Raw genomic sequence first — 15,684 nt, forward strand, 5'->3', positions numbered from 1 at the left:
AGGAACAGTAAAAACCAAGGTTTTGTGTGAAAGAGATCAGTATCCATAGAAGTATCCAAATTTGATCATGCTCCTTGGGCCAATGGGCAAATGGAATGTCTTAGGATTTCTGTAGCACCAGCATGGAAACACCAGGGCACAGTATTGAGGCCAGAGTGGAGAGGGAGCTGTCATCATATATATAACTGACTGAGCTGAGACCAATCTCAGTCCCGACAACCACAGACAGACACTAAAGAATACTCCTATTTCTAGAGCCAATGAGCTGCAGCCTTGTAATATCATTTTATTCTTTCAATAAACAACCTTCAGAGTTGACAGGAGAAAAGAAGGGGAGAAAATTTAGGAGATAAAGTTAATGGGAGATACTGGAGAACAGGAGAAGAAGGATAGAGAAAGAAGTGGAAAGGCTGAATTTTAGGTTTCTCACTTGTATTAAAAATGGATGGTTCAGAGCACTCAGAGAACCTTAAAAAACATAACAAAATGTGAGTGAACATTTTTTTCTATGTAATTAGATTCCTACTAAGTAGTTTTTTAAATGACTGGTAAAGTTTTATGGTGAATTCTTTTCCTTGGTAAACATATTTTGCCTTTCGTCTCTATCATTACACAAAAAACTAAAAAATAAAGTACCAAAACCTGTTTTCTTGTTCTTCAATCTGAGGTAATTTCAAGTGTGTTACAGAATTGGAGAAAAACCAGGTTTAGCATTATGTTTGCTTCAGATCTGCTTTTAAAGATGTGATTTTACTTATCCAGTATTTTACCAATGACTAAGGACAATCTTTATACAAAGAAAAGTAATTTTTAACACTTCAGAAATAAGACAGTTTCTACAGTGAAATAAAAGACTTGGAGTTTTTCTTTTATTCCCCTGAGCAATTCTGAATATATAGTACAACAGACATTGTAGGTGAGCAGCTTTATTTCTGAGCAAACAACTGTATTTCTTATAGTTGCCCTATAGTTTCTTCTTCCAAGAATGAGTATAGGTAGAACACGTTTAGCTAAATTCTGCTTGACACACAAGAGTTGAAAATGCAGAATTCCATAAACTAGTAAGAATTACCAGGTCCTGCTTAGGAAATTAAATCAGGAGTGGGAGATATATATTATACGTAACTCAGAAATTGCCTACATTATAGAAAGCTGAGACTTGCGAGGTTCAATCACCAATCTGCAACTAAAATCACTATACCACATAGTTGGATTCAGTATCTATATTCTTCAAAATTGAAATTTAGTTCATATTTTAATAAAAATAAACCATCACCTAAAATAATGTTCCATGTGGAAACCCATAAAAATGAGCATTGATTTAAATAGTTTTCAGCCTGGTGTGCTGGCTCACACTGGTAATCCTAGCACTTTGGGAAGCCGAGGCGGGGGATCGCTTGAGCCCAGGCATTCAAGACCAGCCTGGGCAATGTAGTAAGACCTTGTCTCTACCCCTCCCACCAAAAAATAAGAAAAAAGAAAAAGAAAAAATTAGGCAGGTATGGTGGTGCATGCCTGTAGTCTTAGTTACTTGGCAGGCTGAGGTGGGAAAACCACTTGAGCCCAGGAGATCAAGGATGCAGTGGGCCGTAATCATGCCACTGCAATCCCACCTGGGCAACACAGTGAGACTCTGTCTCAAAAAACAAAAACAAAAACAAAATACACTGAAGATCTTGTAAACGGTTTTATAAAGTGTATGTATAGTTTTAATAAAAATTTATATACAATGATATATGAAGTAGAGACTTCAATATTGATATAATGGACAGAAACATAAAATTAATTTACTAGTTATAGACTCAGTTATAATCTTTGCATAATATCTGAGGTTTAATTTTGATTTAACAATAAGAATTCCTTTATCCCCCAGTGAAGGTAATATTCTAATGTATACTATATAAAGAGACAGACATCATTTTCATCATTTTATATTAATAAAGATTAATACACTAAACTGGCTGACATCATGGGTTAAACAATCTATTTTTAACTTATCAGTAGCAAGAGTTTTGACATAATAAACGGTGTCTGTACAATCATTTTGGAAAACAAATTAGCAGTAGTTGATAAATTTAAAGATGCTCTATAATCCAGTGATTAATGCACTAAAGTGTATATATCAACATAGATGCTAATCAACAATGCTGACCATCAAAAGCATGCTAAAAAGACCAAAACAATACAACACCAGCTACATAAAATATTTAAAACTGCAATAGCATGTGTTAAGGGATACCTATACTTAAAGAAAAAATATAACTAAATAGACAGGAATGATATAGACCAATACTGGATGGTGGTTACCTTGGTGGGAGAATGCAGAAGGCCTTTATTAGTACTGGTTAGGTACAAGGAATTTACCTTATTATTTACTATGCTTTGTTATATGTCTTTAATATATCATACTAAATTTCAAAAACATTTTTCTGCCAGATAACAAAGGCTTTTTTCTACTGGCCAGATTTAATACACTCCTAGTGTTCACATGAGACTAATACATTAGAATATTTTGGCTGGGCACAGTGGCTCACACCTGTAATCCCAGCACTTTGGAAGGCCAAGGCAGGAGATCACTTGAGCCTTGGAGTCTGAGACCAGCCTAGGCAGCATAACGAGACCTTGTCTCTAAAAAAATTAAATAAAAAATTAGCCAGGCATGGTGGCACGTGTGTATGGTCCCAGCTACTTGGGAGGCTGAGGTGGGAGGATCGTTTGGGCCTGGGAGGTCCTGGATGCAGTGAGGCGTCATTGCGCCACTACACTACAACCTGGGGAACAGAGCCAGACTCTGTCTCCAAAATAAAAAAACTAAAAGTATTTTGGTGCTACATCATTTCTTCCAATAGTTACTGCTGTCAATTTTTAAAAACACTCTCTCATTGGGCAGACGTTTACTAAATACTATGTTCATCCTCTCATTCTAAATATTGAGCTTCTACTACGTGCCAGTCAGATAAAACAGTAAGCAAAAATTGTCAGTCTCTGCCCTCACGTAGCTCAAGATCTAGTGGAGAGGCAAGCAAATCAAGTATCTGTATTCACTCTCTTGATAATCTCACCCACACTTTTAAATACCACCTCTACGCTGACATGTCCATATTTCTAGACTGGATTGGAAATATATACCAGTATACATTCCCTAACTCAACATTCTCCTTGGCTGTCTAACAGGCATGTTAAAGTAAGTATGTCCAAAGCCAAACTGCTGCTCTTGCCTCAAAATCTGTTCCTCTAGCCTTTCTCCACAAGGGTGCATTGTACGTTATATTTTATATGAATAGCAGCCCCAGGAGTTGTATAGGACAACAATAATAATTTTTTATCCCAGAGAATATCAACTACATGCATCTGGCTTCAGGCCAAAAACCTTGGTGTCATCCTAGACTCATTTCACATACAATGTCTGGCAACTTCTCATTTATCTCTTCCATTCCCACCCTGATCTAAGCCACCTTCATCTCTCACGTGGTCTCCCTGATTCAGTCCTTGGTACCACCTCTTCTTCCCCTATGCTCACTTTGCCACATACCCTAGTCAGCAGTCCGAAAGAGCTACTTAAGGCGGGGCGCAGTGGCTCACACCTGTAATCCTAGCATTTGGGGAGGCCAACGTGGGTGGATCACTTGAGGCCAGAAGTTTGAGACCAGCCTGGCCAACATGGTGAAACCCTGTCTCTACTAAAAATACAAAAATTAGCTGGGCATGGTGGCACGCACCTGGAGTCCTAGCTACTAGGGAGGCTGAGGTAGGATAATCACTTGAACCCGGGAGGTGGAGGGTGCAGTAAGCTGCACACCACTGCACTCCAGCCTGGGTGACAGAGCAAGATTGTCAAAAAAAAAAAAAAAAAAAAAAAAAGGAAAGAAAAAAAAAGAGTGACTTAAAACCTAACGCAGAAAATGTCACTATCTGCTCACAATGCTCTAATGGCTTCCCATCTTTTTCACAATGGTGTTCAGGGCCCTACAACATCTAGCCCTCACCCTACCTCTCATCTTGTGGTACATTCCCTCCCTTGCTTACTCACTGTAGCTCACTGGCCTTTGCCCTGGCTTTCCCTTTGCCTGGAATACTATTTCCCCAAACACCCATATGGCTTGCTCTCTCACTCACCTCCTTTAGGTCTTAACGCAGATGTCATCTTCTCAGTAAGGTCTCCCTGATCATCCTATATAAAGTTGCAACTCCCACTACCCTCACACTTCCTATTCTCTTCTCTCTCTGTTTTTCATGACACTGTATAGCTAACCTCACTCAAATATCAGATCCATGAGGGCAGGAATTTTAGTGTTTGCTTACTACTATACCTTCTAAACTAAACTAGATTTTTACAATAGAATATAACAGGCATACAATAGGCATCCAGTAAATATTTGTTAAATCACAACACAAATGTAAAATTGCAATTGACAAGTCCAGTGAAAAAGTAGAGTGCTAGGTGACCCTGTAGAAAGACAAAAAGCTTACCCGAGAAAGTCAAACTAGAGCTGAGAACTGACAGATGAGTAGGAGTTAATTAGGATGTGCACAGGTTCAGCAGTGAGAGGGGCTAAAGGAAGGCTGGTATACCTTAGACCAGAAAGAGATAGGAAAGATGCAAGATGGAGTTGCAGAAGGTAGAAAAAGGTAAAACTGTGAAGAGATCTGTAAACCATATTAAGATGGTTCTTATCCTCAGAGCAACAGGAAGCCAAAGAAGTGTTTTAAGCAGAGCGATCATATGAACAGATTCAACAGATGCTGAAAAGATTACCATGGCTACTGGATAAAAAAGCATTTCGAGGGGTCAAAGTAAATGCAGGTAGATCAAGTAACAGGTCACTGCAATAACTCACTTGAGAGAAGATGGTATTTCACTTTGGGGTGTTGGGAGTAGAGACAGACTGGATAGATAAGATACTTAGGAGGCTAAAAAAAAAATCAATGGGATAAAATAAAAGGAGTGAAGGTCAAGGGAATTTTAAGGTTTATTTCTAAGTTTCACAAAGTACTATCAGATGCCGCAAGGGAATAAAAAGTTCCCATAGATGTGAAGTCTATGTCTTCAAGTAGTATTATCTGGATCTTCAATGCTCCTAGCCACCAATGGCTACTCCAAATAAAGATGTACTAATTGTTGTATATGTTGGATTTGAAAGCTTAGTGGAGAAAAAAGAATGTAAGATATCTCAGTAATTTTTTACACTGATTACAAGTTGAAACGATAATATTTTCTATGTAGGTTACATAAAGTCATTAAAATCAATTTCACCTTTCTTTTTACCTTATAATGTGGCTACCAGAAGACACAGTTATACAAATGGTTTATACTATATTTCTACTAGACAGCACTGATCTCATCAGCAATACAACTGTTGCAGTTCATTCAAAAGGAAAAAAATACACCTAAGGAGAAGACACGTGAATTTTAGGTCAAAATACAATTTGTATAAAGAATTTCAATTTTTTTGATTGTTTTTCAGGGAGGTGAAGAAATAAATATTTCTGGGTTTTTTTTTTTTGCCATTTAAATACAAAAGTCATTTTCTATTTGTGCTTTATTTATAGAATATATTGTTCTTCTATTGCTAATCCAATGGTTCTATTTAGAAAGCCCTCTGTGGTATGGGGGAAAAGTTAGGAAAACACAGAATTGTGGAAATGATGGGAACTAAGAGATCATTGAGGCCTACCCCTTCATTTATAGGTACCAAACTTGAGATACCAAGACAGTAAGTAACTTACTTGAAAATCACAGGACTAATACGATTTAAATCATGTAGGACATAAATGGAAACTTATAGTCATTACAGTGTTCAGGGCCACTACAGACTTGTAAATATCACAATGAATACACTATATTTTGTTACCAAAAGAACTAAAAATGTATCTATTTTATAGTAGTGAATTTCAGGATTATCAATGACTTTGTTTGGAATACAAAATCACATTGAAATACTAGATAAGAGGTTAAAAAAAAATCAGATTTGAGAGTCTGAAACCCAGTTCCACCACTTAGTTGTGTACCAAAGACAATGATCACTGTTTCCTCATCAGTAAAACAGAGATACCATCATACTCAGGATGTGAAAATGATAGGAACACTATACACACACCCCCACCCAATGCTTATAGTGGACAGATGTATAATGCCAGTCCCTTTGTTTTCATTAGAAACAAATGATGTGTTTCTTGATCCTTTCTCTTCTCTCCAAAATGTCAATGTAGTCATATTATTAAGTCACAAAATAAAGATGTAAGGGAAAAGATTACTACAGTTAGTGGTGAAACCCAGTTTCAAATTTCCATCTTCCCATTAAAAAGCTTCAAAGTAATAGGTAAATCATTCAGCTTCCCTAAGTCTATTTCCTTTAGTAAGTAATGGAGCCAAATCAATCAAAATGATTCAAATACAGCTGACCTGTAAACAACACATGGGTCTACTTATACACGTATTTTCTTCCACCTCTACCACCCCTGAGATAGCAGAACAAATCTCTCTTCCTCCTCAGCCTACTAGATGTGAGGATAATGAGGACAAAGCCTTTTATGATGATCCGCTTCCACTTAATGAATAGTAAATACATTCTCTCTTCCTTATGATTTTCTCAGTAACATTTTCTCTCTAGTTTATTGTAAGAACCGAGTAATTAATACATATAACATAGAAAATATGCATTAGTTGATTGTTTATGTTACCAGTAAGGCTTTTGGTCAACAGCAGGCTATTTGAAATTAAGTTTGTGGGGAATCAAGTTATAGAAAGAGTTTTCACTAAGCAAGGGTCAGTGCTCCCAACCTCCACTTTGTTCAAGGGTCAAGTATAGGCCCATCTATGACTCAATAATGTACTGCTATGAATGCTACATGGGTTTCTGAGGCCCAAATAGTATGTAGATAAGTTACAAAACAAGCTTTAAACATTTTAAAATTAATATGAAGTATAATTTGACATTTCTAATACACATTAATTTGAGATTGATCGTTTTCTATATTTAAAAGGAACATTCTCAAAACTACTTACATCTGGTTGAATAGCTTTAAATACTGGAACATCCATTAATGTTATCTGACCCTGAAATATAAAGTGAAAATGATAATTTCTTCTTTGGAATCCAATACCATAACACGTAACCTAAATTAAAATTATATTCTATACTAAAATATTACCGAATACTCAATTTTATAAGGGCTTATGGAAAATAAAATTTAGCCCCTGTACCATTAAATAGAATTATTTCTAATTATCTCATGGCTATCTGTATTTTCTTGGAAGATAAATTGTGTAAAGTTAAAAAATAAAAATAATTTTAAAAATTTGGACAGTCACATTAAATTATAATCAAAAAATAAAAACCAGGTAAGTTCATGTAGCAGTGTTCTTGTTATGATGATTAAATTACAGCTCCTCAAACAGTGGTATAAAATCAGGTATTACTAAAAAGGTTTTCTTCCTAACTTAAAAAAAATATAATGAAACTACACTAAAGCCAACATTATATCTAAGAGCTTTATATGCTATGGACCTATCCCACTTATGGCTACAGATATAAAACAAAATTCAACACTGTCAAGGAATAATATGCTATGACCAAGCACAGTTTATCTCTGGAATGCAGGAACGGTTTAACATTAGGAAATCAATATATTCTGTTAACAAATTAAAGGAGAATGAGAAAACAAATTTATATTAAGAAACAAATATTTTTCTAGATACCTTTCATCCAACAACACCTTCACATTTCATTTTTCAATTTTTTAATTAAAAAAAACCGTAAAAATGTTTCTTAGATATGTCAATAAAATATAGTTGGCTTAGAGAAATGGTATAGAGGGATGAAAGCAATTACCATAATGGTAAATACATATTGCTACTTAGTAAATTGAAGTGTAACTTATAAAGCTGTCCTTAAAAAAATGTACAGCTTTTCTTACTTTTCCCACTTCATCCCTCTGTTTGCTCCACAGCTGTACCATCTTTCCCAATAATTCCCATATCCAGCTTTTTAAAAGCCATCTCTTTTGCTGGACCTACAAATTCTAACTCAATAGCACCAACATGTAAATTATGTGCAAAACTGGAGAAGGCAGAGGTAGGAGGCTTACCGCATATTCTTCTGGTGTAACCTTAAGAACATCAAATACCACAGCATCAAAGCTTTTCTTCAACTCAGAACCTTTGTCACTTAAGGATTCAGAGCTGCTACTTTTCTGTTAAAGTGAAAGAAAATGCAGCCTTTTTAATCCTGTCTCACATTCAAGTGACAGAAACTAGACTGGCCTTAAAAACTGAGAAAACAAAACAGAAGGTTAACAAATGCTGCAGAAAAGCTGAGCAGAATATGCTGCTTAGTTGTTAGAGTACCAGATAAAGGGTCGGACAACTTGAAATCTAAAACTGTGACTTTCAATTTTTAGGTTCTTGAATGAGTTATTTTCTTGTGTGTCAGTTTCCTCATCCTGACAACCTATCATTTCCTATAGAAATAAATGATTTTTAACTAGTTCAATGATTCTCAAATAAGGTAAAGGGAAGTCAGGGGAGAAGGCTATACACCTATTTAAAATTTTTAAAACTAATTTTTAGTAAGAAAAAGACAAATTAGCTTTATAACATAAGTCATCAGAAAATATTCAGAATGCTGTTAATTACAGAGTTACACATAATCCATTCTTAGTTATGTGATCTGTCTGTGATAGTACAATTAATACTATTCTACCTATTATATTACAAATTTAAGTTTTCCCTGCTTAAAAATTACTGTTTCAAGTTTGAATATGCTGTGGCTATAGGCAGAATGAACGGTGGATTTTGGCCCTGAAAATCTTATTACTGTTAAAAATTTTCCACTTCGTCTGTGCCATGACATAATAATATATTCTGTATCAGTTGGCTAAATTCAGAGGAACATCAATATGAGAATATTTAGATCAGGCTCTTTTAAATGGTAGTAGGATATGAGGCTACAGATAACAGCAAAAAAATTAACCAAAGTTTCAATTAGCACAGTACACAGATCAACCTACTAGCTATTATATATTAGTTTTAAGCACTTGTCATTATGCCTCATTTTTGCTTTTCCTCTCTTTTAGTAGCAGCTAAATACTAAATATCGAGCCATGATCATTACAAAGAAAGGGATCTGTCATTAACTTTGAAAAATTCTCAACTATTATTACTTCAAATATTTCTTCTGCTTCTTTCTCCTGTCCTTCTGGTGTTCCCATTATGCATATGCTACACCTTTCGTCACTGTCCCACAGTCCTGGGCTATTCTGTTCCTTTTTTTTTTCATTCTATTTTCTCTTTGCATTTCAGTTTGGGAAGTTTTACTGACATGTCTTCCAGCTCACTGATTCTCTCCTTGGCTGTCTACTGGTCACCAGTCTACTGGTACTGGTTAGCTCACCAAAGGCATTCTTCATTTTTGTCACAGTGCTTTTGAATTCTAGTATTTCTTTTCGATTCTTAATAGTTTCAATATCCCTGTCTATATTATCCATTTGTTCTCACATGTTATACGCTTTTTTTCATTAGAGCCTTTGGCATATTAATGACAGTTATTTTAACTCCCAGTCTGATAATTGCGAAATCTCTGCCATATGAGAGTGGTTCTGTTGCTTGATTTATCTCTTCAAATTGTGTTTTTTTCCTTGCCTTTTAGCATGGCTTGTAATTTTTTGTTGAAAGCTAGAAATGGTACATTGGGTAATAGGAACTCAGGTTGAATAGGCCTTTACTACTGTTAAGGGTTTATTTTTTATCATGCTAGGCATTATACTGTGCTTATAATTTGGTATTGTTATAGGTGTCTGAGTCTTCAATTTCCTCTAGTATCCTTATTTTTTTATCCTCTGTTGTCTTTGGGTTTCCCTAGAAATCCCTTCTTAGTTTCAGCCTTGCAGCCTTCAGCTGAAATCTTAGTATTATACAGAAGCCCTGCTGATGTGGTGGGGGTAGGCAGAGTATGTGTGTGTATTTGAGGGGTTGCTGGGGAGAGAGTATCCTATAGTCCTATTATTCAGTTTTAGTCTTTCACTGAGTGTGTCCCCAGACTGTGAACTTCACAAATGATTCTCTGTCCCCCTGGCTCTGCTTAGGTGAGACAGGAAGTCTGGAAGGGCTTGAAGTTGAGGCTTTTTCCTCTCCCAAGTGAGTTAGGCTCTGGTGAAGTAGTTCCCCTTGAGGGCAGGTGGAGAACAGAATGCTCTGGGCATATTTCAATATGTTTACTTTCTATCTGGGTGTATTTCAAAATGGCTATTTCTTTCCTCCCCCTGCTAGAAGCAGAAGGGAATTTTTTTCTGTCTTTACTGTGAGAAGCTTGTGGGCATCTTAGAGGTAATAAAAATCAGAAAAGTAGAGGGTGAGAAGAAGCCAAGACTGGACCCCCAAGGAGTTTTTAACTCTCAAGCTAGTCCACACACAGTCTCCAGCAGTTCATCAATTAGGGTTTACGTGGCTCCACTGACTTCTGCTCCTGTAAGCTGTGATTCTCTATTTGCCTATCTCTCCAGATTTCAGGGCATCACTGTTAAATGTGCTCTGTGATAGCAATTCTCTGATAGAGCTAAGAGGAGTTATTGATTTTCAGTTTGTTCCCATTGTGAGGACAGGAGTGAATTCTAAGCTCTTTATAAATCCAAGCAGAAACCTGAAATCCAGTGAATGAATCCAAGCAGAAACCTCAATAAAGCAGAAACCTCATAAATAAAATGGAGTTTCACTTCCTGTGTTTAATCTCTGTAACTATGACTAGTTTATAGTATGTCAACAATATTATTTTATGTCCCAAAACTAATACAAAATTTTATTCATAATGTTAAGTATTCAAATAGACATCAGTTAAGCAGTATACACTAATCCAATAGCTGTCCAAATAACTAGATGCATTCTGTCAGATGAACACATGAATCATAAACATAAATCAGTAATTTTCTCCAAGTTTTTAACTCAGCCAAGTTAGTAAATCATCATGACAATTTTATTGCTTATCAAAGAGAATGAACACTTCTCTTTTTTCCTTCTTAATGCCATTAGAGGCTTAAAAAATTACTAGTGTGCATTTTGACGTGCTTCCCTAATACCAGTAATAAATTGGTAATGATAAGACACAATGCAATAATGTTCACCAGGAGAACAGCAGTAATTCATTCAAGGCATGACTCAAAAACTACTGATACTTCTAAATGTCTGAAAACAAGTTCACTGTAATTCTCCTACTAACAGAAACTTCAAACACAGGTTAAATATAAAAGGTAATGAGAAAGGATAAGTCAGCCAACCAAGATAAAGTATTTTATCCATTCTGTAAACTTATCACTTCTATAAGAAATTTGTACTTTGATGTTACTAGATCTGTATTTTAAGAGAAGGTGGAAAAATACAAAATTTTAATTTTATTTTCTTGCCACAATAAATGGACAATTTAAAGGGTGGTAAGTAATTTAAGTAATTCATTCTTACTTTACATCTGCTAATTATACTACTCTGAAGCCTGGTGTAATTAATTCACTTTTAGTAAAGTCAACAGAATTGTTTGTACAAGTGAATGACCTATTTTATTTAACAAATATTTGTATTCTGCTTCCTATGATACTAGAACAGGTATTTCTGAATAGTTAAAAATATACACATATATACACATATGTAACATATTCAAGAAATATGGTTACAAATATATGAAGAAAACAAACATATATTACAAACATATATATAAATATAATCCTATTGTTGTAAATATAAAAAAGCTATGTATAAATTTATGGAAAAAATTATAGAAAGAGATTTTTCTAAGTGACAGTTTTAAAAATAGGAAAGCTCCCATCTGTTTAAGGGATTAGGAAAAGCTTTATTAAAAGCATAGCATTTGAAATATGTTTGAAAGACAAAATGTTTTGTGTGTGCAGTGATGGGGAGGGGACACACCAGAATGGGAAGAAAAATTCCAGCTAGAAAAATTGGTGTAGGCAAAGTTATGACAGAAGAAGGAAAATGTAATGGTTTATACAGACACCAGCAAATGTAGTATTCTCTCATTAGACTATAAAGTTTCAAGTAGAGGACGAGTAGGGATTAAATCCAAAAATTTGGGGCCATTTTGAAGAAAGTCTTGAATAAAAGGCCGAGTGACCATTTGAATTTAATTAGTAGGCAATGAGGAACCACAGACAGTTTTGGGAAAAGATAAAGTTTAAGAGTTGTATTTTAAGAATACTAATCTTAAATTTCAGTCAAAGGACCAGAAACAACAGAAAATCTAAGTGCAATACCAAATATAAGGCCATGGCACTAATCTAGACAAGAAATAATAAATGACCAAGCTAAGATGGTAGTACAGTAACAGAAATAAGGAGAAAAGTACTGGATCCCAGAGATAAAGCACAGTGGACAGGCTCTAAGATAGCTGCTGAAGATCTCTATCTCTTGGTATTCTCACCCCTGTGTGATCCTCTCCCCTTGAGTGTGGGCAGAACCTGTGACTTGTTTCTGATCAGCAGAATATGGAAAATGAGATGAGATGTCACTTCCATGAATACATTATATAAGATTGTAACTTCCGTCTTGCTAGTGGACTCTCTCTGCTATGATGAGACAATGGTTGTGGTGGGCAAAACAAAGTTAATTAACAACACATTGGCTGGGCGCGGTGGCTCATGTCTGTAATCCCAGGACTCTGGGAGGCCAAGGCAGGTGGACCACCTGATGTCAAAAGTTCAAGACCAGCCTGACCAACATGATAAAAACCCCATCTCAACTAAAAATACAAAACTTAGCCAGGTGTGGTGGCAAGCGCCTGTAATCCCAGCTACTGGGGAGGCTGAGGCAGGAGAATTGCTTGAACCCGGGAGGCAGAGGTTGCAGAAGGCCAAGATCGTACCACTGCACTCCAGCCTGGGCGACGAAAGCAAAACTCTGTCTCAAACCCCCCCACAAAAAAACCACACATCTAAAGATTTAAACTTAGATGGCTATGGAAATGTGATGCTATTAATGTAAGTTAGATAAAAGGCTTGGACTATTTTCTTTACAGTTGTGGAGCAGAACAGTAATAAGAAACTTGATATTGTGGACATTACAAATGTCTGGTCTATCAAAAATGCTTAATAAAATTCATGAGGGAAGCCAGGACTAGAGATAAAAATAAATAATCTACATAAGAAAAACAATGGAAACCACAGACTTAGAATATTTTCAGTGATATCAAGGCCTAAGTAACTGGCTGGGGCAAAATGGAGCCCATTTTGGAATGGAGTTGAGGCTATTAAGGAACTTTGAGGTCAAGGTGTTAAAGGGTCATAAACATTATTCTCTTCCAATATACTAAGAGAAAAATAAAGAAGAAATATAGAAGCGAGATGCTAAAGTTACTAAGGAAAGCAGGCAAGTTCTCTAGATCTATACACAAAGAAAAAAAAGAAAAAAAAGAAAAAAGTTGGGGCAAAAATACAATCATAATATATTCACTAGAGGTGTGAGCATCTAGTTCAGTCTTCACATCTTCATCTTAAATGCTAAACTTTAACCCAAGAACCAAATGTTTCTTTTAAAAATAAAGAGTTGTATGAGTTACCATTATTTGCCATTATTTTTCAAGTATCTTAAGTAGATAAGGATTAAGTATATCTATGATACACAGCAAACATATGAATCACTAAAGTAAAAGTTAAAATATGTGTACTTCTGCACATGTACTTCTGCACTAAATGCACTTCTGATTTAAGTATGTGAACAAACATAATGCTTGAAAACTTAGAAAGCCAGGTAAGAAAGTTTATACCTAAGCTTCTTAAGTATCTTACCTCAGAAGCAGTAGCTGCAATATTGACATTGCTTGCCTGCCCGTTCATTAGGTCCATGCTTTCCTCATCAGTCCCTGACCTTATGTTAACAGCAACAGAGGACTGATTGCCTCATGTCCAAGGCCACAAATACATTATTCCTGTAAAAAATAAAAAAGTTAAGCAAATGTCCTCCCTCGAAGTTTAAGAAAACAACTCTATGCCTACCACCATGACAAGAAACAAAATATTTCAACTTCACTAAACTCTATTTTTTTAGCTCAGCCACTAAATCCAGATTGAGGACAATCTTGTATGCTCTTTTCAAACAACTAGAAACACCAAATAAACAGTATTCAATAGATGTTACTGTTATGTTCTTCATAAGCAAATCAAAAGCATAACTTTTCGCTAAGTGGTTATTGTGAGGGAAAAAAATCAAATGTACAACTTTTTTAAAGTAAATAAAATGTGTAAAAAAAAAAACGCATGGCAAAGTAACACATACCACAACACAATAAATTTTTAGTGATCCAAATGACACCCGTAAATCAACAATACTGAATACGCTTAGGGAAGATACATCATACCCACATAATAAAGAAACACAGAACTTCTGAGGACACAGGATGGCAAATAAGGAGCCAAGATCAAGTTTCAAGCCATCAAAATTCTAGTCAAATACTCTTTCCACAACACAGATTTTCTACTTTACTGGAAATCAGAGTACTTACTTCAAGTTCTAATATCTTTCCATAAATAACTTGCCATATAAACTGAGTAGGTAATTTTACCTCCCTAGGTTAGAATTTCTTCCTCTCTGTAAAATGACAGCGGTAAATGAACTTTAAGATCCCTTTTCAACTTTAAAGATCTATGATGTATTTCATAAGAGAAATGTTAAGTGTCTATAAATTAGGTACTCTATGTTATATTCACTTTAAAAGCTGAGTTTTAAATGTCAATAATAATTACTTCAATGCTACGTTTCCTTTCTCTGGAGAAGCAATATAGGATATAGTGATTTAAAAGTACAAATTTTGGAACCACATTACCTCTGTGTAAACCCAGGAAATTTTAACTTTTCTGTACTCAGTTTTCTCATCTATAAAATAGGGATAATAAGTACCTACACTTCATAGAGTTGTGGTGAAGAGAAATGAGATAATATACACAAAACACCTAAAACAGTGTGGGTACTAGTAAATATGCTATTAATATGATGCAATGAAGATGCAGATGCTACTACCTACTTAATCCCCATAAGGCTTAAATTCAACAGAGTCTCTTAAATAAAAAAGAAAAGACAACACCTTAGAAATATATCTTTGGGAAGCAATTGTTGCTGAGTATCACTAAAAATCCTAATTGCAAACACAATAAATGAGAATGGCTAAGATCTGTTTCCTAGATGTACTAAAACATGCTCTTGGTTTTGAAATGCTTAAAAATTATTACTAATGATAGCAGCCTTCAGTCACATCTTGAATTTATTCAGATACAGCCTAGGCACCTGCTAAGAGCAGAACATTGCGCTAGAATTTTTTAAATAGAAATATATTCAAAATCATGAAGTTTTAAAACCATTTAACAGCACCCACTTAGAAAATCAATGTGAAAATGAATAAACTATAAAACAATTTCCTCCTACCTAAACTATCTCATTCTATAAGCTTCATTATCCTTATATTATTAAGAATCAACTTATATTTATACTGCTATACAACAAAACCAGCTTGATAATCCAGCTTCTCTGAACAGAGTCTCTCAGTTTGCAAGATATTTTTCAAATTATTTCATTTCACTCCAGTTTCTAGGCAAGATTAAGTATAACATGAATTTATAAATCAGGGGTGCCCCCTAGTGCTAAGAAAAAGACTTTAATAGTTAAAGGAGTTATATCTTTAACTTACTTTACAT

At 35.2% G+C, this 15,684-nt stretch overlaps 1 protein-coding gene across 6 annotated transcripts in view; it reads right to left on the reverse strand.

The window, feature by feature from the left end:
* Nucleotides 1-15,684, reverse strand: part of RALGPS2 (Ral GEF with PH domain and SH3 binding motif 2) — a 242,347-nt gene that overhangs the window by 119,627 nt on the left and 107,036 nt on the right. For all 6 annotated transcript variants that reach the window (XM_050783529.1, XM_050783520.1, XM_050783536.1 and 3 more), the window contains 3 exons: nt 13,786-13,925; nt 8,089-8,193; nt 7,007-7,057 (listed from right to left, as the gene is read on the reverse strand). In XM_050783529.1, coding sequence (XP_050639486.1) covers nt 7,007-7,057; nt 8,089-8,193; nt 13,786-13,842 — 213 coding nt within the window. In that variant the 5' untranslated portion in view covers nt 13,843-13,925. The remainder of the gene's footprint in view (nt 1-7,006; nt 7,058-8,088; nt 8,194-13,785; nt 13,926-15,684) is intronic.

This window comes from Macaca thibetana, chromosome 1 (assembly GCF_024542745.1).
Source record: "Macaca thibetana thibetana isolate TM-01 chromosome 1, ASM2454274v1, whole genome shotgun sequence".
In the NCBI taxonomy this organism is placed as follows: domain Eukaryota; kingdom Metazoa; phylum Chordata; class Mammalia; order Primates; family Cercopithecidae; genus Macaca; species Macaca thibetana.